Source organism: Artemia franciscana, chromosome 10, assembly GCF_032884065.1.
Source record: "Artemia franciscana chromosome 10, ASM3288406v1, whole genome shotgun sequence".
Lineage (NCBI taxonomy): Eukaryota > Metazoa > Arthropoda > Branchiopoda > Anostraca > Artemiidae > Artemia > Artemia franciscana.
In genome coordinates this window covers 4538207-4562945 of record NC_088872.1, presented here as the reverse complement: position 1 = coordinate 4562945, position 24739 = coordinate 4538207, and the positions used below count along the sequence as shown (strand labels likewise).

Sequence of the window (24739 nt, the reverse complement as noted above, 5' to 3'; positions counted from 1 at the left end):
TATCTAAGCTGCGCTTAAAAGGCATTACTACGGTATGTTTGATCAAAAAGAGAGGTAAATTGTCAGAAAGATTTTAAAACAAATAGTAAATACAGTCATTTTGGCCTCTGGTTGTGTCTGTTATAGCAAATTAGTGAGGGTTTGTTATTTAATTTTTTTTTTCATAACTGTATATTGGTATCTAAGCTGTGCATGAAAGGCATTACTACGGTATATTTGATCAGAAAGAAAGGTAACTTGTCAGAAGGATTTTAAAACAAATAGTAAATACAGTCATTTTGGCCTCTGGTTGTGTCTGTTATAGCAAATTAGTGAGGGTTTGTTTCTTTAAAATTTAGGGGGTAGGGGGGGCAATGTTGTTTTTTCCTCAACACATTCTTCGAAAATAAAAAAATGAGCCATTTTCCAATGAAATTATCAAGGAAAGGGTATTTTTAAAAGGTTAGGAAGGGGGGTGGGTAAAAAATCTTGGGGCTCAAAAAAAGAAAACAATCAAGCGACATTACAGTGGGAATTTGAACTAATAATTCTGGTCGAAAAGCGAAAACGCAATTTGTCAAAATGATTTGAAAGCTCCTATAGCAAGCGCGACCGTTAGTAAGGGACATGTTTATGGGTACTGGTGATCCAGGGATTACATTTGTAAACCAAAGCTAAACTAATTTCTAAAGAAAAACCATTATCAAACGGAAATCACTAGGCGTCATTGCTATGTCCATTCTGACTAGTATTTCTCATTAAAAGCTAAATTCTCTTTAAAAAGTATTTCGAAAAAGAACTCTTTTGGTTGCATATTCAAAAAAGAATTCTGAAGCGATATTTTTAATACTGGATGAAGATCGAGTTATTTTTTATTTTAAAACAAGTTTTCTCTGCCGGTAAAAATGTTCTCTTAAGTCTGGTCTGGTGCAGAAGTAAATCGAGTATCCCTCAGACTTTTTTCACCGGGTGATCTGGAATCCAACTGCTGAAACGAAATTCTAACATAAGAATTGGGAAATGATTGTCTGATTTATAATGTGAATATGTATTTTTAAATATTAAGTGAACTCGTTTAAACGATGAAACGAGGGACAATATTCATTGTTCATAAAGAGGCGTCCTTTTCAAACATTAAGTCAACTGACATAGTAGTCACTTGCCACTCCAGTGCTGTTATGTTGAGTGAAGTGAAGTGAATCGCCGAAAGACGACAGTTTACAACGTTCTTTTTCTATCAATCAATCTCAAAAATTCACAAACTAAATTTATACTTTCAACCGATTGTTCTTCAGTTAATGCTCCTCCGAGTAATTCTTCACATAGTTTTATTCGATGTTCTCTCATAAACCTTCTAATGTCTGTCCTGTAACATTCTGTGCCGACACAATGGATGATGAGGTGTGCTAAGGTCTCTATCTGACCACAATAGATGCAATTTGGATCTTCTCCATAGAAACAAGAAAGATATGATCTTGTAGCTGCATGTCGTGACGCTGTTATGTTGAGCTTTTCAACGGCTCATTCGTTTGGTTACCAATGATATGTTACTGACACCAAGAATCGCTTGATTCAAGTAGTGATTTCGCCTAATGCTAACGTTTACTCGTTTACTCTGTCTTTATTTTTTAATCAGCTATAGATAATGAACCTAACAAAAAAAATATGATTAAATCACCATTTTTTATTTTTGGGCTTCGAATTTTCAATGTCATCTCTTAAACTAAGGTATCAAGGCCATATCAAATTTTTGAAAAATTTTATCAAAATAAAACTTTGTTGTTTGACTTTGTTTTGTGAGTTTCATATAGCGTCAAAGGATAAAAAAAATTTTGGAAATGTCGATTCCAAAACTCTATTTTGTGGTTGCGGTCCAGAGCCCTCAACAACTAAAAATCAACTTAAAAAGTAAAAAATTTAGATTAATGTCCTATAATTCTCTGTCAGAAAGTTCGGTTGATTTTAATAATGTTTATGATGATTATGAAGTTATATTTTTATGACGTTTTGTCGGCTTTTGCTAACCAGTCTTATTATTTCTTAACCGCGCGTCATCCACGGGAGCAAAATGACCATGCCTTTTTACCTGTTTTTATGGCATTTGGTATTAACCAAGTGACACATAGCCATCGCAAATTCTGTCGGTCTGTCTGTCTGTCTGTCGGTCCCGGTTTTGCTACTTTAGGCACTTCCAGGTAAGCTAGGACGATGAAATTTGGCAGGCGTATCAGGGACCGGACCAGATTAAATTAGAAATAGTCATTTTCCCGATTTGACCATCTGGGGGGAATGGGGGGCCGGTTAATACAAAAAAATAGAAAAAATGAAGTATTTTAACTTATGAACGGTGGATCAGATCTTAATGAAATTTGATGTTTGGAAGGATATCGTGTCTCAGGGCTCTTATTTCAAATCCCGACAGAATCTGGTGACATTGGTGGGGGGGGGGGGTTGGGAGGGGGAAACCTAAAATCTTGGAAAATACTTAAAGTGGAGGGATCGGGACGAAACGTGGTGGGAAAAATAAGCACAAGTCCTAGATACATGATTGATATAGCCAGAACGGATCCACTCTCTTTGAGGTTGTTGGGGGGGGGGGGGGGTTAATTCTGAAAAATTAAAAAAATGAGGTATCTTTAACTTACGAAAGGGTGATCAGGTCTCAATGAAATTTGATATTTAGAAGGATATCGTGTCTGAAAGCTCTCATTTTAAATCCTGACCAGATCTGATGACATCGGGGGAGTGTGGAGGGGGGAACCTAAAATCATGAAACCCGCTTCGAGTGGAGGGATCGGGATGAAGCTTGGTGGGAAAAATAAGCAGAATTCTTAGATACGGGGTTGACATAATTGGTACGGATCCGCTCTATTGGGGAGGGGGGAGGTTCAATTCTAAAAAATTAGAAAAAATGACTTATTTTTAACTTACTAAGGAGCGATCGGATCTTCATGAAACTTCATATTTAGAAGGACCTCGTAACTCAGATCTGGTTATTTTAAATCTCAATTGTTGGGGGCAGTTGGGGGGGGCGGAAATCTTAGAAAATACTTAAAGCGGAGATATCAGGATGAAACTGGATGGGAAGAATAAAACAAGTCTAAGATACTTGACTGACATAACTGGACCGGATCCGTTCTCTTTGGTGGAGTGGGGGGGGGAGTAATTCGGAAAAATGAGGTATTTTTAACTTACGAACGGGTGATCAGATCTTAATGAAATTTGATATTTTGAAGGATCTTGTGCTTTAAAGCTCTTATTTTAAATTCCGATCAGATCCTGTGACATTGGGGAGAGTTGGAGGGGGAAACCGGAATTCTTGGAAATCTTGAAAATTGGGGTATTTTTATCTTACGAGTAAGTGATCGGATCTTAATGAAACTTGATATATAGAAGGATCCTAATGACTCAGATGCTTCATTTTCGACTTGAATTGAATCCGGGGACATAGGGGGTTAGAGGAGGGAAACAGAAATCTTTGAAAACGCTTAGAGTGAAGAGATCGGGATGAAACTTGATAGGAAGAATGAGCACGAGTTCCAGCAATGAGCAATGAGCAATGAAACTTGATAGGAAGAATGAGCACGAGTTCCAGATACGTGATTGATATAATTGGAACGGATACGTTCTCTTTGGAGGAGCTGGGGGTGTTAATTTGGAAAACTAGAAAAATTCAGGTATTTTTAACTTAAGAAAGGGAGACCGGATCTTAATGGAATTTGATATCTAGAAAGAATTCTTGTCTCAGAGCTCTTATTTCAAATCCCGACCAGATCTGTTGACATTGGGGGAGTTGGAGGGGGAAATCGGAAATCTTGGAAAACGCTTAGAGTTGAGGAATCGGGATGAAGCTTGGTGGATGGAATAAGCAAATGTCGTAGATACGTTATTGACGTAACCGTACTGGATTCGATCTCTTTGGGGGAGTTGGGGGGAGGGGTTAAAGGGAGATGAAAAATTAGAAAAAATGAAGTATTTATAACTTACGTGTGGGTGATCGGATCTTAATGAATTTTGATATTTTAGAAGGAAATCGTGACTCAGAGCTCTTATTTTCACGACCGGCATTAAGCCTCTAATTTTCCTTTTAAATCAATCTGTTGATTCTTAGAATTTTGTTAGAGCTCATACCATACGAGCTCTTGGCTCTTAGCTCTTCTTGCCTCGTCACAAGTGCCATATGAGTTCTTAGCCCTTGTTGATATATGAACTGTTGAGCGAGTAAAGAGAACGAAAAATCGGATTGGCTCTATTGTATGAAATTTTAAGCCAATAGAAAGAACGAGCAGTTTTTGAGTCACAACATTTCTACAATTAAGTTCTCTTTTTTCTGAACAATACAATTATCATAATAGATACAAGATGTTTCCTTTGTCCTTCAATCTCCCTAATTCACCCCCATCGATTTTAACCGTAAATGAACAAAAATAGACCCGAAAATACTAAGCATCAGCTAATGGCTTTCCACTTTCCGTCAGGTATAAACTAAGTTCCTTGGCAACTAAGATTACAGAATAACTAAAAATAAGAAAAAAAACAACAAATTATCCCTCACCAAATGATTAAGCGGACTTCGTTAGATGCTTGGTCGATTAGCTTTAGGTATGAGAGGAAAAAAGCAGAAGGGGCACTTGCCCTGGGTGCACAAATTTTAGGGGTGCCAAATTTCAAATAAGTAATCTAAAGGTTCTAATCATTTTATAATTTTCAAAGTTTTTTACTAAAATAAAGTAGAAGGCACACTTGGCGGCAAGAAGGAAATTGAATTTGAAGTTCTCATTTTCTCCATATCTTCATCACCATTCCTCGAAAATCAAAGTAAATGGACTGAATTTAGTTATTTAAGGATTTCTTTTTAATATTTTGTATTCGAATTTTGTGAGTAAACGAGAATTTTGTAAGAATTTAACCTGAAAACTTTTGGGATAAAGGGAGGGGTGCTAAGGAAGATTTTCACCCGGGCACAAGGGAGGCCAGTCACTGGAGCTATATGACTATATACAACAATAAAATCAAATGCGTCATATTTTCCAAAATCAGTCAGTGTCATTTATTGCTTCTACGTTTAATTTTACACCAATCGTCTTAAATGTATGGCAATACCTATAAGTAATTATCTATCTTCTGTAAATATTTTAAGCTTAATTGGCTTTACTTTCTACTACTTTACTTTCTTCACTTTCTTTAGAAAGTGAACTTTCTTTACTCTCTTTACTTTCTTCAGATCTTATGAACAAATTAGCCTACGTTCCGCCAAAATAAAATAGTTTTCATGATTAAAAAATGGGTTTTCTGTTGTTGCTTACTTATAGTCTTTTTAAAATATAATTAGTTTTTTCTACAGTTAAATCATCTTTCAAGTCAAACAGTTTTTAAAGTTAACTACTGTTTACAAATAGTTAAAAATACCTTTTTCTTTCGATTTAGCTGTTATTCCTTACAAAAGATTGCAGAAAAATTAGATTTGATTACTTATGTTATTTCTCAGATGAGATTCCAAAAATATACCAACCTAGAGCATTTTAAAACTATTTGGCCTTGGTTATTTTTGTTCCAAATTTATATTTCTTTCCCTAAAATAAATGCCTAAGAACTTGCGTGAAAAATAGACTTAGTTGCCCATTTTTGTTAAGGAGTGTGAAAAAAAAGAAAGATATATGCAATCAGAATGATACACAGAAGAGGGGGGCTCTGAGCTCAAATATGAGCTTGAGCATAATAAATGAAATAAGTAAATAAAAATGATAAAAACATGTCATAACAGGCATTAGTAGTTTAAAGTAATATCAAAGTAACAATAAAAAGATCATAAGAAAATAAAAAATTGCCCTAGTAAATTTTAAAATATATATATTTGTATCTTTTATAAAAAAATGTCTTCTACTAAGAGGGAATCACTTTTCCAACTAAGTTTTAAATGATTTAATAGACCCTGGCAATGAACTGATATAGTGTATGAATACCACGTTTTTGCTTCTATTTACTTATATATATATATATATATATATATATATATATATATATATATATATATATATATATATATATATATATATATATATATATATATATATATATATATATATATATATATATATATACAGTCACTGGCAGTTCGACTGTTGCTCGGAAAACCAAGACTAATGCTTGTAAAATTATCGTACGTCACCTACACTAGATTTGGCAACACCGAAAACCGCCAACATCAATACCTAATTTTCACCCTTGTTTTTATTTCTTCGTTTGTAAAAACATTCAAACCATGTATGAATAAATTTATTGAGCAATTAAACCGACAAAAGAAGTATTCGCCTAAAATAAATCAATACAAACTACCAAGATACACAAAATGAATGAGAAAAAGAAAATTGAATTAAAAAAAATAATGGACAACTAAATACGCCATTTATCAGTTAAATTGAATGAACAATTAAACGTTAAAACGCATAGTTTGCAAAATATAACTATAAGCAATTTTCAAATGTCACTATTATGCCATATAGTACTTAATGAACAAGGGATATCATAATAATAGTAACTCAGATTTAAACTTAGATTCAACCTAAGACACCCATACATTAGACATTCAAATAATACATGTTCTACTTTTTCTTCAATTAAATAAAAAAAACAAGTTTTTTTAACTGAAAGTAAGGAGCGACATTAGAACTTAAAACGAACAGAAATTATTCCATATATGAAAGGGCAATCCCCTCCTCAATGCCCCACTCTTTACGCTAAAGTGTTTTAAAAAGTATTATGTTTTATTGTTTTAAAAGAGCTGTGAGAAAAAGTCAAACTTTAGCGGAAAGAGTGGGGCATTGAAGAAAGTCAAACTTTAGCGTAAAGAGCGGGGCATTGAAAAAAGTCAAACTTTAGCGTAAAGAGCGGTGAAAAAGTTTAGTAACTACGGTTTAAGAGGATTCGATACCTTAACCCTTGACAGGCCACTATAAGAACGATTACCAGGAAAAATCTACAACGCTTCCCATGTGATCTTTAGGTCAGACTATTGACAAAAAAACTTTTCTTTGCATGATTTATTCAAAATTGTCAATTATTGACCATGTTGTAAAAATACAACATTAGCCTCTCAAGCATATGAAAAAGAGACACTTTCACTTGCTGTGAAAGGCTTTAAAACAACTGCTTTTGGCAGTAAGGCACAGTGGAAAGTCACATTTTTCGCATTCAAAGGTGGTATATTCTGATTTGCATTCTTTGCAGCGGCTCTGCTTGTCAGTCTTTTTTGGACAGTAATCAAGTCCAGCGGCTTGAGCAGATATTGCCGGTCTTATTCGGTTGCAACTTCGAACGGGGCTGGGACTTGCTTCGACATCTGCGGATGGTCTACCACGTTTAAGCTGGGGCATCACACGCGCCGAGGCATACAACCCTGCAGCAGCTTCAGACCTGAAGGTTCTCAAGATTATCGGTTCGTCTCTCCTAAAAGTCAGCGCTTTGACGTCTGACATGAAAAGAAGCCAGCTATTGCAGACTTCTGTGTCAATAAGCCACCAGAAGATTCTCATATACCATTTTCGTGCCCGAAGATGAGTTCGGCACATCTCCACTAGCATGCCCGCTAAATCTACGCCACCCATATGACGGTTGTACCCATAAACAATGGCTGGCCTTGAAACTTTAACCCTGAATTTATCCTTGACGTTCCAGCGTCTGCATGTATCCTGTGGTGTTATCCCTGCATACGTCGAAGCCAAGCAAACCGTGCTGTTATCTAACCATTTCACTACAATAACGCCGGAATGAATGTCAGTCCTGTAATCTAAAGTTCCTCTCTCTCGTTTTTTCATTTTACCATCTGTGAGGAGCGGGTAGCCCTTCAGTCGTGCTTTGTTCAACGTACCAATACAAGGGAATCCTTTGATTTTGAGAAAACTCATTAGTTTCAAGTTTGAAAACCAGTTGTCAAAACAAATCTTGTTCTTCATTTTCTCTGGCAAGGTACTTATCAGATGTAAAACTATATTGCCTCTGACTCCAAGATCTGGCTATATATCATCTTCAACAAGAGTGCCCTTCCCTTGATAAACTTCAAAATCATGTACAAAACCTGACACACCAGCTCTCATGGTGCTTCGCCCCTTGAAAGGAGTCAATTTTTGGGTATCTGGTAGCTACTTCCCAGTGCATTCGATAATAGGGAACTCTTATCACTTCCAATAATAGAATAATGCTCATGAAAACTTTTAGCTCTTCAACAGTGAGTCAGAGGTTGCATCCCTCAGTTTGAAGTGCAAAAAGGTCACTTTGTTCAACTATCAGCTCAAGAAGTTCATCTTCAAAGAATGTTTGGAAGTATTTCAGTGGAGTTTGCTGTTGCTGACTGGAGGGTGGAGTTTCCACCGGGTAATCGTCGCTGGGCTCAGTGTTAGCCTCCACGGCATCCTGTTCTAAAAAGAAGTGGGGATTGTCCAGTAGAGGCAACAAGTCTTCATCTGGATCATCGGTAAGATCTTCTGGAGACAGGAAGTCTGGATCATCGTCATCATCATCGTCAGACAAGTCCGACAACATGTCTTTTGGAATGTCAAAAATATACTTGGCGGCCTCTTCTGCATCAATTCGGCGATTTTGAGCTCGTTTTCTTAGTCTGTCGTAAGATTCCGCCATCTAGAAAGAAAACAAAAAATATTTAACTTCTAAAATATAATATAGATTATTCCTACGGATACGCTGGTCTATAGTACTAATAACCACAAGCCTAAGACAAACAATATCTTTTGTTTATTATCGCATAAGCATTTTTGGTACGCGTTATTCGTTTCACAATTCTGAGCTACGATCGTCTAATGTTGTATTTTTACAACATGAGGAAATGTATCTTGCTACTGATCCAAATTCTTGCAGACTTTGTGAATTTCAAAAACAGTAATTCTAAATTGTATATATTTTATACACATATGACATACAAGGAATATCCTACCTTTTCATTTTGTTTCCAATTTCTGGCTTAGAAATCGCCTACCTTTTCATTTGTTTTTCTTATCCTTTGGTTTAGTCACTATGGGCCAGGCGTCACACAGCAGCTCCCCGGAGGCATCAATCGACTACCACCTTTCAGCAAATCGAAAGATGTTGCTAAAAGCAATATTTTTTACGGCAAGATGTCAGTCTAAGTTCAAAGAGTACAGTGTTGTTTTTCTACAGCAGTTGTCTCTATAGGGTTAAAGGATCACCCTATCTCGCTGATTATAACTGTTTTTACTCTGTGTGGCCAAACTATTGAAATTGTTTGGTTTGTCTTGCAATAACTTGTGAGGCTTGGATAAGAGATCAGATTAAATGATAGAAAACTAAAAGCCCACACATACTTTCCCAGAAATCTTAGAAAATATGTAATTTTTTTTATTTTTATATATGTTATTTTTATATATATATGTTTATATATTTTAATATAAACCCCCTTATATTATAATTTACCCCCTTATATTAAAAATTTTATGGAATTTCACCCGCGCCAGCATGCTCTTTGTCAATATTGTCTCGATCGTCTCTTGCTAGTTTGCTAGTTACCACTGCAGCCCGGATAGCCCCGACCACTCAAATTTTTCATCCTTTGACGCATTGTAGAACCGGTTTTTTTCTCGTTCGTTTCTTTCATCTTAGCATGAGACAAGACAAATAGAAGTGACAGAATAGATGAAAAATATATACTTTGGGATATATATTTGCACATTAGGGGTGGGGGAAAAGTATTTGGACAGTGTGAATTTGGAAAACAATTCTTACTTCATAATATGCAGAATAACTGTACTTAACAAATTGGACATGCAGACCCACTAAAATTTATTCCCCCCCCCTAGTGTACAAATATATAGCCCAAATTTCGATTCTAAAATACTACATTTTTATCAAAATTAGGCATATTTCATTAGAGTTGAGCATCAGAGAAGCAGATTATTCTTAGATGAAGAATATTAGACACTGGTATGATATACCCCCTACCGCTCATGCATAGACGCACTGTAAACCGGTTTCTCTCAACTTAACGTAATAAAAGACAAGGAAAATAATTGTAACTAACACATTTTGCATGCAGACCCGCTATGTTTTACCCCCACCCCCTAATGTACAACTATATAGCCCAAATTTGTTTCAAAAGTATTATATTTTTACCAAATGAGGTATATTTTAGTAGGATTAACCTAAGTTCACTTCTTGAGCGGCAGGGGGTGTATCAAACAAATACCAAATATTAAGTTGGGGTATATCATAGGAGTACCCTCAAACCATATCCTGTATACTTTATAAAAGCTTTTCCAGCCAAACCCTTTCGTTTAACATATTGTGAACAATCAAAATGCAGATTCAACTGTTTCCTCAGAAACTCCACTTTAGTATTCAACATACTTTATGCAAACTATGTTTTAAGCACATCATCTGAAATGTCACAATGTCTGAATGGACATTCAGTCAAGGCTTTATTTATGAATTCTTTTTTGTTAAGTGTCTGGTTTTTTAAACTGGGAATTTAAAGTGTCGAACATGCTGAGGACTATCTATGAATTGGTTTGCTACCTCGTACGACGATTCTGGGAATTTTGGTCACGTCCTCTCTTAAGGTAGGCTGCGTGCCATATATCATTTTATAACCGTCGTTGAGGTAAGCTTGTCTGCTGCTTCATGTACTGTTGTACTTGGTGCTTCAGTATATTCCTGCTCCTCTGGTTCTAGAGGTACAAACACATCGACAAGGAATCGCCAATTGTATCTACATCCTGCTGCTCTGCTACCATCCAATCTCCCCATTTGCAGTGGTTTAAGACTGTAATTAAGCGTCAAAATTCACAGTGTGACTATTGACAACAAATCTTCAGCATCTTCGGGTATGAAAGCCACAGTGACTGTAAAACCATGTTTTCATGTGTGGTTCATGCTATTCCTTTAAATTTGCTTTTTTTTTTCTGTTATGGTCAGTCTGATTAAACTTACCTTGCTTGGAGTAAATGTGCTGCTGCAATTCAAAAAAGGCGACGTGAAACTCTTTGTAAGACTTAAATTTAAGGCCTACACAGCAAGTATGCTCTATTGATTTAGTCTGTTTTATCCTATCTTACTGGGTTCTTCAGACAATTCAAAGTTACATCTTTTCTACTATATGGTCTATTCTCCAGGAGCACAAATCAGGATGGCATGAGATGAATTATATCCCTTCCCCTAGACTGGAAAAAAAAAATACTTTTTGGCATTTTCACTGAAAAAGTGGAAAAACTAAATTTATACTGTTCTCTTGGTTATTAAAAAACCTTTTATTGTATCTCCCGTAACAAATTGGAGAAAATCATGACTTCGGGAAAGTGCGCATCTCCTCCAGCTATCTTAACATATTTTTCGCAATTCGTGTGCTGACCGAACTTAGAGACTTAACCCCCGGAAATAACCGGAAATCTGAAGGTTGACGGTTTGTTGCATGAGTGAGTGAATAGCGACATTACAATTATTAAAACGTTCGGACCTGAAATAATCGAATCTGCATACAACAACTCCATATTCAAGATAATTCACAAATTAGATTGTTTTGAGGACAATTCTAACTGTCTTAAATTACAATGGCCTTTCTTTTCACCGAGCGAAGGTCATTCCCCTTGTACTTGGTGAGTAGTGTTTGTTTTTCCAAGAGAAACAAATTAATTATTATAAAAAACTGTGGCATAATAAATATCTTTTTCATGACTCTCCGATCATTGTTGGCTTTACAAAAAAAAAATTGTGAAGTCACCAATGGTCTGTAATCATACCATGCTGCGTGGTTACGTGTTTTAACGCTGGTATCGTTGAGTAAATTCTTATGTGTGTGGAGTGATGAGGGTTTTTAAGAAATTGTACATATTTTGAAAAATAATGGCTCTACTTTTATGTTTGTTATGAATAATAACTATATATAGCTTAAATATTGTAATGCTTTGAGAATGTCTACCCAACGGGTTCCAAATTGGTATCTGTCATAGAGTAAATTAAGAATTACTTGAAAAGTATCATTTTTAATTTTAATCAAGCCAAAAATTAAAACATTTGGAAATTTTGCCTCATGCAAATGAGTGTTCAGTCTAAAATGGTGCCTTAAATTGATTTTTCTCTCCCTTTATAAAACTATTTCATTAATCACGGATCTTTATTGAATAATTATAATAATATAATTGAATAAATATAATAAATTTAATTGAACAAATAATAAATATAACTGAATAATAATATTGATTAATTACCCCATGGATCTTTACTGAATAATTGTAATAAATAAGGCATAGCTATTGCTATAATTGACTTGTAAGTCTTAATTTTCCATGCTGATATGGGAAATGAATTAGCAAGGTTCAAGTGACTTAAGACTCGTGTTTATTCATACTCACCCTAATCACGCTTTATTGGCATGACTTTTGATCTAGTTTCAAAATATAGTTGACACAAACGATGATACTTTTTTGTAAATCTGGTCATTTGTTCAAGTGTCACTAGTAGTGATCTGTTCCTATTTCCAGTGATTTTTGTTTCAACAAAGGGCTTTTAGCCATGTTCAATTTTCTCGGATTTTGGTAAATGTTTTTAGTTATTAAATAGCGACCCGGCTCAATAGTAAACGAAACTCTAAAATCGGAATTTTGATACCAATAGATATATCAAAAGAACCTTATTTTTATGTTGATTTTAAATATATAAGTTTCATCAAGTTTAGCCTTACTTTTGAAATAAGGCAGAAACACCCCATAAAAGTCATAAAGTTTTAATGAAAATTGCACCATCAGATTTAGCGTATTAGAGAACCCCACTGTAGAGGTTTCAAGCTCCTATCTGCGGAAATGTGGAATTTTGTATTTTTTGAAAAGATCACGAAAGAAAGATCACGGATGCATGTTTATTTGTTTTGTTGTTACTTTTCCCCAGGGGTGATCGTATCGACCCAGTGGTCCTAGAATTTCACGAGAGGGCTCATTCCAACGGAAATTAAAAGTTATAGTGCCCTTTTCGAGTGACCAAAAAAATTGGAGGGTAACTAGGCCCCCTACCTCACTCATTTTTTCCCGAAGTCACCGGATCAAAATTTCGAGATAGCCATTTTGTTCAACATAGTCAAAATACTTAATAGTCTTTGAGGACGACTTGATCCCCCACAGTCCCCAGGATAAGGGCTGCAAGTTACGGACTTTGCCTATTGTTTACATATTGTTTTTGTTATTGTTAAGCATACAGACGTTTTCAGGGGGGATTTTTTCTCTCCCCTCCTCAACGCCCCGTTCTTTACACTAATTTTTTTTTTTATTGTTTTATAAAGTAGAGGTGTGAGAAAGTGCCAAGCTTTAGCGTAAAGAGCGGGGCATTGAGGAGGGGACAGCCCTTTTCATATTCAGAATAATTTCTGTTCGTTTTAAGTTTTAATGTCACTCCTCACTTCCAGTTAAAAAAAAAACTTGTTTTTATATTTGATATGTAAAAAAGTCAGTCTGGCTTTCGCAGTCAGGTAACTTTTTGGCAAATAAGATGTCAAAGTTGGTTCAAAAAGGAAGTTGTTTCCCTTTCACTTTTCAAGTCACTTTTCAATTTTTACCTATATATTCCCTTCTGCCTGTTGGCCTTTAACTGTTATTAAACACAAAAACAAAATTCTGTACTTTTATGATAAACCTCCTACCTAATATTCTTCTAATATGCTTCTCTGACGCTCAATCCTAACGAAATATACCTAAGGATGATAAAAATGTAATATTGTAAAATTCTAGGTTAGCTAGTTTTTGCTATCTTGGAAAGGGGTTAGGTTAGGAAAATAAAATTTTCAAGGATGGGTCTACAGACTAAAGTATGTCCCGGGAGGGTATTTAGTAGTACCCAGCACCACTCCTTCTAGAGGGCCCTGACTTTTGATAACCTTTAAAAATCTTTGTTTTACAAAAGTGAAATCTTACAAATAAACAAAATCTTACAAAATAAACGTTCAGATGGGAATAAATCCATTTATTTAGACAGCGAAAACAGGTATAAAAGTCTAAATATTTTCATCACATATGTAGCGATCGTCAGAAATACTGAAGTATTATAATTGAAACTAACATATTTATCCAAAAAAATAATTAACTTTCGGGTTATTTGCAAAATAATGAACTTCCGGGCTATTCACTACTTTTTTTTTCAGAGAGAGTTCAATGACAAAGTTCATTCAAAGTCTTGATGTAAATTTTTTCTTCTTTAATCTTGCCTAAATGTAAAATAAATTTCTAACGAAGGTGGCAGTCTTCTGTGTCAGCTAAATTGCGAAGGAAATGTTGAATTTATAAATATTTACTTGGTTGGTCTCATTTCCCCATGGGGAAATTCTGGGTGGGAAAGGGATTTTCCAAAGGGAGAATTTTTCTTAGGGAGGAAAGCTTCCGGGGGAATTCAGTTGGGGGAGGCGGATTGTCTGGCATAATTTTAAAGATGGGCAGAAATTAAACATTAAAACAAAACAAGTTTTTTCCAATTGAAAGTAAGAAGCAATATTAAACCTTTCTGTGTATGAGGGGTGCTCCCTCTTCGTCATTCCTCGCTCTTTACGTCAAAGCTAGACTTTTTGTATCAGTTCTGTAAGAAGCACTCTTGAAATAGAAAGGGCTTAGAGTTTGAACGAGAATTATTTTTAATGAATTTTAACACTTTGGCGCAAAGAGCAAAAGCTGAGGAAGAAGCAGGTCCCTCATATGAGTAATAGCTTCTGTTCGTTTTAAGTTTTACTGTTACTTATTACTTGTAGTTGAAGAAACCTTTTTTTCTGTTTTATCAAAATAAAAGGCTTAATCTACTTATATATATTAATTGGTATCAAAATTCCTTTTTTTTCAAGTTTTGGTTATTATTTGACTGAGTCGCTCTTTACTTAAAGTTCATTACCACAAATTGTTTGATCCTCGATGATGTAAAATTATTATTTGGAATCGAAAATCAGCTAAATGTGCTGAAACATTTTTTTGGGTTTGAGGGAGGCGTTTCGAGGGCTAACATTTAAAAAAGCCGAAACATTGGCATTGAAAATATAATAAATTTGACTATCTAATTGGAATATATAAAGATATAAGAGAGAAAAATATACGAAGAAGAGGTGCATGTCTATTCATAACCGACAGTTTCATGAACACGTAATGGTGACAGCTTTAAGGTATTGAGACCCTTGAGGTAAATACACTCAAGAAGTTAAGATGGTTCGGTGCTGCATTGACCTGGGACGAGTTTTTGCAGTGAGAATTTTTTTGAAGCTGATTTTCGATAGCCATGATTTTGTGTGCCGGGCCCCGCTTTTCCTGGAAAGAGCTGGCCAACTCTAAAATAAAATTATGGCCAACCAGTGGAATTTACATCAAATTTGCCTTCGGGAAACTAAGTCTAAAATGGTTGCTACGATGCCCATAAAGTAAACGGATAACTTTCTACGCAACAATGACTTCGTCCTGCATGCCTATTTTCGGAGTTGCCATTTAATTATCAATATGCAGGCTTATGATTCCCATTAACTCGACAACCATGAGAAAGGAACAATGGCATTAGAATTTTTAGCGTGTCTTAAGCCACAACTAAGTTACTGAAAAAATGTTCACCGGAATAGAAAATAGCAGTGTTATTATTAATATCTATTTATCATCAATACATTTTCAACAAGAGTTCATTTTCAACAAGGGATTGCACACTTTCTGAAATCATGTAAATTAGATGATGCTTGTCAAGCGTGGGAAAACTGTGCCAGGCGTTGCGGAACTTTCCGTTACACGTGTTGGCCGTGTGGTATGCGTGGCACTCTGAAATATACATCCGGTGGTGGAAGTGGACTGGCCCTCCATTACCACTACCTTATTTCGAGCCAAATATTCTTGATAGAGACACACGGTACTTGGATGATATATTCCCTAAGGCTCAAGATGTGAAGTTAGGTTAATCCTAATAAAATATGCCTAATCATGATAGAAAAATAACACTTTATAAGCAAATTTGGGCTATATGTTTGCACATTAGGGGGTGGGGGTAGGGGTAAAGTACAGTGGGTCTGTATGCAAAATGCTTAAGCTGCAATTATTCTGATTTATTATTCTGAATTAAGAATTGTTTTCTTATTTCACACTGTCAAAATAATTTAAAAACTGTACAAATCTATAGCCCAAATTATATATTTCCCATCTATTCTGTCACTTTCCTTTGTCTTTTTTCATACTAAGTTGAAAGAAACTAGCGAAAGAAACCGGTTTACAGTGCGCCAATCCATGAGCAACTTGAGGAGTAGGGGGCATATTATTCAAGTACCCTACACATATGGCAGAGGGCAGTGAGGTTGAATATACACTCAACGCTGCCAATGAATGTTTTTTCGTAGTGAAATATTGCTTGGGGACTTATTTCCTGAGGATACTCTCTCCTTTCTATATTTCTTTGTGATTTGGAACTGTATTTTTTACCTTTTTTTACTTTTTATTATTATAAAGACAAAATGTTGAGAGAGGATAGATCAAAACACATATAAGAGGAATATCTGTGTCAATTCTTCGTACATCATTGATAACACTAAAAAGAACTTCGGCCGGACGATTTTTTGAAGTAATCTCCTTTAATGTTTGAGTAAAAAGGACAATTGACCACATACTTAAGTAGATAACAATTTTCTTCCTTGACTGTCATTAAACAAATAACAAAAAGGTTAAACTAAAATCCAAATTTTCAGTGTCCTTTTCAATGAACAAATGAAATTTCGCTACAGAAAAGTTCCGGTTTCTGGCATTATTGAACAAAATAGCCCAATTAGGGCCAAAATGCTATCAATTGGAAACTGAAAGACTCGATCGGTTCAATACTGTCGATAGGCTCTATATTTCCTCCCAACTTCAGCCCCAATTAATTTTTTAGATTGTTTAAAGTTAAAAATCACTAGATCAGCACATAAATGGCTAGATTATTGAAGGAAATCAGTAAACCAACCACAAAATCACTAAAATCTAGTAGTTTTTTTCCATCGACCGGCAACCCTGCCTACAAGCCACCTAATCTACCTGAAAAAGGAAATTTCGATTGGCAATTTCCTGTCCCCTCTGATAGCATAAATTACCATCAAACCATTTCCCATATGCTTATGGATCAAATAAAACAGAAATGCCTTGAGGTGCAAGCCACTGTCATTATGTCTTGATTATCGTCAATGAATGAATTTCAATGCCAAAACGAATTGGTTGCGACAAAAATACAGTTAATAGCAAGGGGTATCTTTATTGAACTCATTAGAAAATAGCTACTCAACAAGAGCTCATATGGCACTTGTGACGAGGTTGGAAGAGCCAATAGCTTCTTCCCCCCAAGTTTCATTACGATTTCTCCACTCTAAGCATTTTCGAAGATTTCTGGTTCCCCCTCCAGTTCCCCATAATGTCACAAGATCCGGTCGGGGTTTAAAATAAGAGCTCTGAGACACGAGGTCATCCCAAATATCAAATTTTATCAAGATCCGATAACCTGTTTGTGAGTTAAAAATACTTCATTTTTTCTAATTTTTCCGAATTAACCATCCTTCCACTCCCCCCAGATGGTCAAATCGGGGAAGCGAATATTTCTAATTTAATATGGTCGGGTTTCTGATACGCCTACCAACTTTCATCGATCGCTATATTGATCACGTATCTAGTTTCAGATCTTCTCCATGTAAAAATTGGGGTGGTCCAGGATTCGGACCTGGAACCTCTTGCACCCTAAGCGAGAATCATACCCCTAGACCACAAGCCATACCTGAGAAGAACAATCATTTGCTTCATCGGCAAATAACATTCTTCTCAACTATTTTGTCCGCTCGCTCCCCCCCGCCCAGATGGTCGAATCAGGAAGAGAATATTTCTAATTTAATCTGGTCTGGTCCCTTATACATCTGCCAACTTTCATAGTCCTAGCTTATCTGGAAGTTTCCAAACTAGCAAATCCTCCCAATTGCCCCAAAAAGAGCAGATCCAGTCCGGTTATGTCAATAACGTATCTAGGATATGTGCTTATTTTCCCGCCAAGTTTCATCCGATCTCTGCACTGTTAAGTGTTTTGCAAGATTTCGTGTTTCCCCCATCAACTTCCTCCGACGTAATCAAATCCAATCGGGATTTAAAATAACAGCTCTGAGACACGAAGTCCTTCCAAATATCAAACTTTATTTAGATCTGATCATCTGTTCGTAAGTTAAAAATACCCCATTTTTTCTATTTTTTTCCGAATTACCCTCCCCCCAACTCTCCCAAAGAGAGCCAATCCGGTCTGATTATGTCAATAACGTATCTAGGAAATGTGTTTATTCTTCCCACCAAGTATCATCACGGTCTCTCCACTCAAAGTGTTTTCCAAGATTTCTGGTTTACTCCTCCAGCTTCTCCCAATGTCACCGGATTTGGTCAGGATTTGAAATGAGAGCTCTGGGACACGATATCCTTCTAAATATCAAATTTCATTTAGATCCGATTACCCGTTCGTAAGTTGAAAATACCTCATTTTTTCTAATTTTTCCGAATTAACGGCTCCCCACTCTCCCCCTCCATATAGTTGAATCGGGGAAATGACTATTTCTAATTCAATCATATCTGGTCCCTGATACGCCTGTCAAATTTCATCGTCCTAGCTTACCTGGAAGTGCTCAGACTAGCAAAACCGGGACAGACAGACCGACAGAAATTGCGATCGCTGCATGTCACTTGGTAAATACCAAGTGCCATAAAAATTAGGGATTGTAACTTGTAATCCGTGTATCGCAACAACTTCCTTAGTTAGCAGAAGTTGTAACTGTAATTCTGGCTGCAAATGAAGAGGGCACATTTCTACAATGGCGTCGATTAGGGTAGGGGCATGTGCTCAAGGCCATATCCACGAAGAAGAGTTACCAGCTTATATCTTTCGCCTCGAATTTTTTTCTGACTGGAAAAAACATAGGAAATTCTGGATACATTTTTTAAAGTTTTTTTTGTAACCCCCCCACGAAAAAAACAATAACTCCACCCCCCCAACCCTAACAAAAATACTGAATACGACCTTGCATGTGTCCCCTTATATAGATAAAAAAAAAACTTTTTGTGGGATATTTTAAGTGGATAGGCCTAATGCCTTTTTTGGGTGAAAAATCCAATGAATAATACCTTTTTTGGGGAAAAGTTGAAAAAGTGACGAATTTAGTACTCCTTATAGATTTGATAAATAAATTTTGAAATCCCCCCCCCTCCACCCTTGAAATTTTGCAAATTGATACCAATACTTTTCTATTGTTACAGTGATGAAAGTATCGTGTAAGATTGCAATGTTTTTAGCTAAATAAAGACCGATTTTAGTTAAAAGTGCGAAGGACAGTGAAAATAAAACCACAGCCTTTCCAAAAGAAATACCCTTCCCCATGAATTTTGTGCTAAAAATTTGATCTTTATGATTAAGCCTGTTCGAAACGACTTTTCTGGTTTTAGTACCATGCACATAAAACGTGTTTTATACTATAGTGCAACAAATGATGTTAAAGTGGATTAAGTACCAAGGAAGAGAATACACGCAGGAGGAAAAAAAAGTCACTTGAAAGTAAAATCTACAAGAGAGCATTTTCCCATTTGGGCAATTCTTCTTGGGCATTGAAGGGCTATTCAGGAGAAAAACCATTTGAGCGTGAAAGACATATTGCCCTTCAAAGTTGGATTTTAAGTTCTGTCTCAAATACCCAACTGGGAAAAGCTCAGATATAATTGGAACTAACAAGAGTCTAAGGGCAAAGGATGTTTTATTTTGATTTCCTTGGTACCTCGAGCATAAAATAATCACAAAAACGAGTAAAACTAATTTTCTCATTTCCCTATCCGTTTTTAATTGTTTCAGCCTAATTTTCTGTATATTTTCTAGGCTCGTTAAACGAGTACATACGACGGAAGGATCTGACCCGGAAAATGCAAATCATGCTGATGAAAAGGTAAGAAACTTCAACAGTCAGCTTAATCATGGCGTGAATTAAATATTATAATTCAATATTTAAATTTTTATTTAAATTTAAATTTAGTATTAATTTAAATTAAATTTATTTAAATTTAAAATTTATAATTCAATATTTAAATTTTAAATTTTTATTAAATTTTTAATTTATATAAATAATTCAATAATTAAATATTTCATGGTGTGATTTTTAGGGTGAGGGAAAATTTTTGGCTTAAAGGAGAGGGAAACTATCCACATATTCTATTTGACAAAACGAGGGATTACATGCGCTCACTATCTTTGATCAGTCCTTTGCACAGGGTTCATGTCTACTACAGCACAAAGTGGTATGAGCATGTTTTCTTGTGTATCCTTTAAATTCTTCATTCGGTTTTTGAGACAGAAGTATTGTAAGAATATGCAAGGCCAAAGAAATCACTTTTGGGGCAAGTTTGCTAAAGCCGCTTTCGAGTGGCATTCATGAAGGATTGGCTCCTTGCTGTCTGGTGGACTTGAATATGGGACTCACATTAACAAGAGGAGACTTAACTTGTTTTATTTCGGATTTTTGAGAATAAACAGAGCTACCTATGTCAATCACTATTTTTATTAGGCTAGATTAAGGTGATGCCAATTACACCACATAGCGCACTTTTGCAAAACATTTTATGCCAATTATAACTGGAACCACAAATTTTTAGAATTCATTCTTTTTAATTACGATTTTATTCACTAGCGCGTTTTCCCGCCTTTCTTACCATCTGAAATTCAGAAGTTAAGGGAAGCTTAAAGGAGGCTGGGAAGCTTATGGTTAAGCTTCCCAGAAGTTAAGGTTAAGGGAAGCTTATGGTTAAGCATATATATATATATATATATATATATATATATATATATATATATATATATATATATATATATATATATATATATATATATATATATATATATATATATATATATCAACACTATATCCAGGGGGAGGAGGTTACCTGGTTTGAAACCTCCAGGGAATTTTCGTTTTACTTTAAAAAAAAAAAAAACCATAATGGACATTAACAAATTTTGATGCATAAAATAAAAATTTTGCAACCCCTCTTCCCAACCCTATATATATATATATATATATATATATATATATATATATATATATATATATATATATATATATATATATATATATATATATATATATATATATATATATATATACATTTAAAAGAATAGCTTAAGCATTTATGTTATTTTTGACAATGTTTAAATTCCTGGAGCTGCCTCTTAGCTAGGAAGTAAATGAGGCTAATAACGTTCTTCAGATACTTGCAAAAAATTGTTTCGTCATGTTTTAATGACAAGGGAATGGATGCTTCAAGGGCTATAACCTTTTGACATCCTAAATATAAATTAATGAGCATCATTAAAATATGAATTAAACTTTCGCTTGTATGTGTCTTTTTCCTAACCTTTGAATAGGACACTACTTATGATACCATTAATTTTACCACATTATTCATACACACAACCAGAAAGCAGGGAAAATATTTCTGAAAGTAGAACTGACATTTAAAAGTTATCTAAGGTACAGGGTCGTTCCCCTGGTTGCTTGAACTTTGTTTGACATGCTAATCCTGATTTGGTTGCGAGTTTCAATTGAGTGTTCAACTCTTTCATTGGGAAGGATTTTTATAGGTACCTTAATTGTATTTACCATTCCTTTGCCTCATCTTGGATTCCTAGGGTAGTCTCTGTTTTTCAAGTGATACTCTTAGCCTTCTCAGCAATATTTGCTACTTCTCTAAGATAACCAGGGCGGCCTCATTTTAAGCTTCATTGACGTCCAGTATAAGTCAAATTAAATGTTTACAATACTGCCTTGCCTCTTTGTGCTCGAGAAGGAGGGTACCACCACCCTAAGCAGGATCATAGGCGACACTCCTGTCTCGAGGTTGGCATTTATGTTTCTCGCCCAATATGCTTCGGAGCTCTTATGTTCCACGAAAGAAGACTTATTTTATACTACCTAAAAGATTAGCCTGGATTTCTGGTAGTACTTACATGAAGAAAATTCTTTAGTCGATCAGCTAAGGGGAAATGAACGTTGATTTGCCACCTAAGCTAGAAAAAAAAAATATACTACTTGTGTACGGTATATACGATGCGTTCGACTGGGAATTTTATAAGACTTTTTGAAAACTTTCCAAAACTTTCTTTAGACTTTTCTGGAGTTTTCGGAAACTTTCTGAGGATTTGACATAAGATCTTATAAACAGACTAAGTTCTGATTTTTAAATTTTTTTATCAATCGATAAATTTGCGAGAACAAAACATAAGCTTTAATATAGTCTCTCTCGTAAGGCTCCATGACTAGGAAAGAACAAAGAAGAAAAAATACCAACAAAATTTGAAAATAATCCTTTTGCTCTCGTAAAAAATCCTCAAAATCATGAGCTAGGTGGGGGTATTAGTCAATAATTTAATCACCTCAAATAAACATCCGAATTCCCTCTAGAGACATCAAATTCAGAGGAACTGAAAAAAAAAACAGAAAAAAAAAGAAAAAACTCAAGTATGGGCTGGAATATTACTATCATTCTTATTGAAGATACCAAACGAGTGGCACCTTCGTGCAGACTCTGGAAGCTTGTTCTAGATCATGTTACAAGCTATCAGGAGATTTAAGTCAAACCGCAATCATGGAGCATGAGGAATCAGTAAGATGAGCGTGGAGATGAGAAGTCGACGGACCAAAAATGGAAAACATATTATTACATATGTCAATTGAAAGGTTGCGATGCAACTGTAAAAAAGTGAAAGCAGTACCAGACAAAAAGCGAAGAGATTTCAAATCAAGTAAGAGCTTAACTTGAGAACGGTTAGTTTCCTGAACAATAGCTCTTGCTTTATCAGAAAGTTTTGAAAGTGGCATCGATGTTGAGGAAAAGGTTGACATCCAATAACTGGACAATACAAAACGTAAGACTGAGCCAGCCTGTACAAAAAGATCATATAAATTGCTCCTAGAAATGCAACAGCTAGTGGCAGATGCTGGTTGACGAAGACGACAGAAAATCGTAGATATTTTATTTTTAACCGTTTCAATACGATTATTAACAGAAAAAAGAGGATCGACTCAAAGCCAGATCCTTGTGTAACTCCAAACTCTATTTCAGAGTTTAAAAGAGCAGATCAACACAGATGACCTGACCAGACAGATATAAAAGAAATCAAGAATGAGCACTCACTGTCATACCCATATGAACGATTTCTGAAGAAAAATCTTGTGTTGTGATAAATCGAATGCTTTTTGTACATCGAGAAAAAGAGCACCGTCGAGATCTGAATGTGGAAATTCAAGAAAGTTGAACAAGCATGCTCAGTTGAATGGTTTGCCTTAAAACTCAAGTAAATTTGATGAAAAAAAAAATATATTTAGAATTGATAAATTCCTGAACTCAAGGAAGCATATCTTTTTCAAAAATTTTACTAAACACTCATGAAAGAGATACGGGGCGATAGTTGGCAGGATTAATTGTAAGTTCAATTAAATGACCTAATAAACGGACCAAACTAAATGTAATATGCCCTTAAGAATATTAAATTGAATTAAATGTTAAAATTGTGAATTCTCAACATTCCTCTTCTCATGTTTTTTTTTTCTATTTTAGATTTGCAATGATCATAAATTTTCTAAAATGGAAGTTGCATTACACCGAGCGTCAATAAAAAATTTAATTAACGTACTAAGTTAATTTAACTGTTATAAAAATGCCCTGGAGAATATTAAATTCAATGTCAAAAACACAAATTTGCAAGACTTTTTTGCCCCTTTATTTCTTTTTTTCCATTTCAGAATTGGGATGATCACAAATGTTCTAAAATGGTTGTATTGCACTGATTTTTCATAAAAGCGTTTAAGAAACATACTAAGTTAAATCAAACTCTCATAAAAAAAATACCCAGGAGAATATTGACTTCAATGTTAAAAAGTCAAATTCGCAACTTTTTTTTCTCGTCCCTTTGTTTTCTTTTTATTTTAGATTTGGGATGATTACAGATTTTCTAAAATGGAAGTTGTATTACACCGATTCTCCATAAAAGCGTTTAAGAAACATACTAAGTTCAATCAAACTTTTATAAAAAAAAATGCCCTGGAAAATATTGACTTCAATATAAAAAGTCAAATTCATAACATTTTTTTTTCGTCCCTTTGTTTCTTTTTTTTCTATTTTAGATTTGGGATGATCACAGATTTTCTAAAATGGAAGTTGTATTACACCGAGTCTCTTTGAAGTTGCATGGTGAGACAGAGCATAAAGACCTGTGCATATTCACTGAAAGAGCAAGAGATGAATTAAAACGGATCGTTGTCTATTGATTAAAAGAACTATTTGCTGGCGTATCAATTGATATTTAGTTGAAATTTCGGTGCCATACAAATAAGTATAATAAAGACATATTTTTCAAGCGACATGATTAATGTTGCTGTTGAAGTACCTGATTTATGACCCAACGGACAAAAGGGTTATTTACGTATTATAGTGTGAGTTATGAAAATGATTAGTCTTGTATTTTGTCTCAGGGCTCTTTGATTTGTATAAATAAATGTTAATAATGGTAATAGTTTGTTTTTAAATTTAGATCATTTATAGTTGTAGATAGTTATGGTTTAGGGTAAGGACAAATTTTGGTGGCCACATGTGCACCCAGTCTGACATTTACATATGGGAACATTTTCACCCCTTTCTGTGTTTTGTCACAAAGTAGAAGTTAGTAACCCTTTTTCTATTTATTATGAAAATGGGTCCCCTCCCTAAAAGCCATCCTA

The 24739-nt window shown here is 35.0% G+C and overlaps 1 protein-coding gene across 2 annotated transcripts in view; it reads left to right on the top strand.

Moving 5' to 3' along the window:
• Nucleotides 1-24532, top strand: part of LOC136031681 (uncharacterized) — a 32666-nt gene extending 8134 nt beyond the window's left edge. For both annotated transcript variants that reach the window (XM_065711358.1, XM_065711359.1), the window contains exons 3-4: nt 19849-19915; nt 24146-24532. In XM_065711358.1, the coding sequence (XP_065567430.1) occupies nt 19849-19915; nt 24146-24289 (211 nt within the window). In that variant the 3' untranslated portion in view covers nt 24290-24532. The remainder of the gene's footprint in view (nt 1-19848; nt 19916-24145) is intronic.
• The last annotated feature ends 207 nt before the right edge of the window (nt 24533-24739 follow it).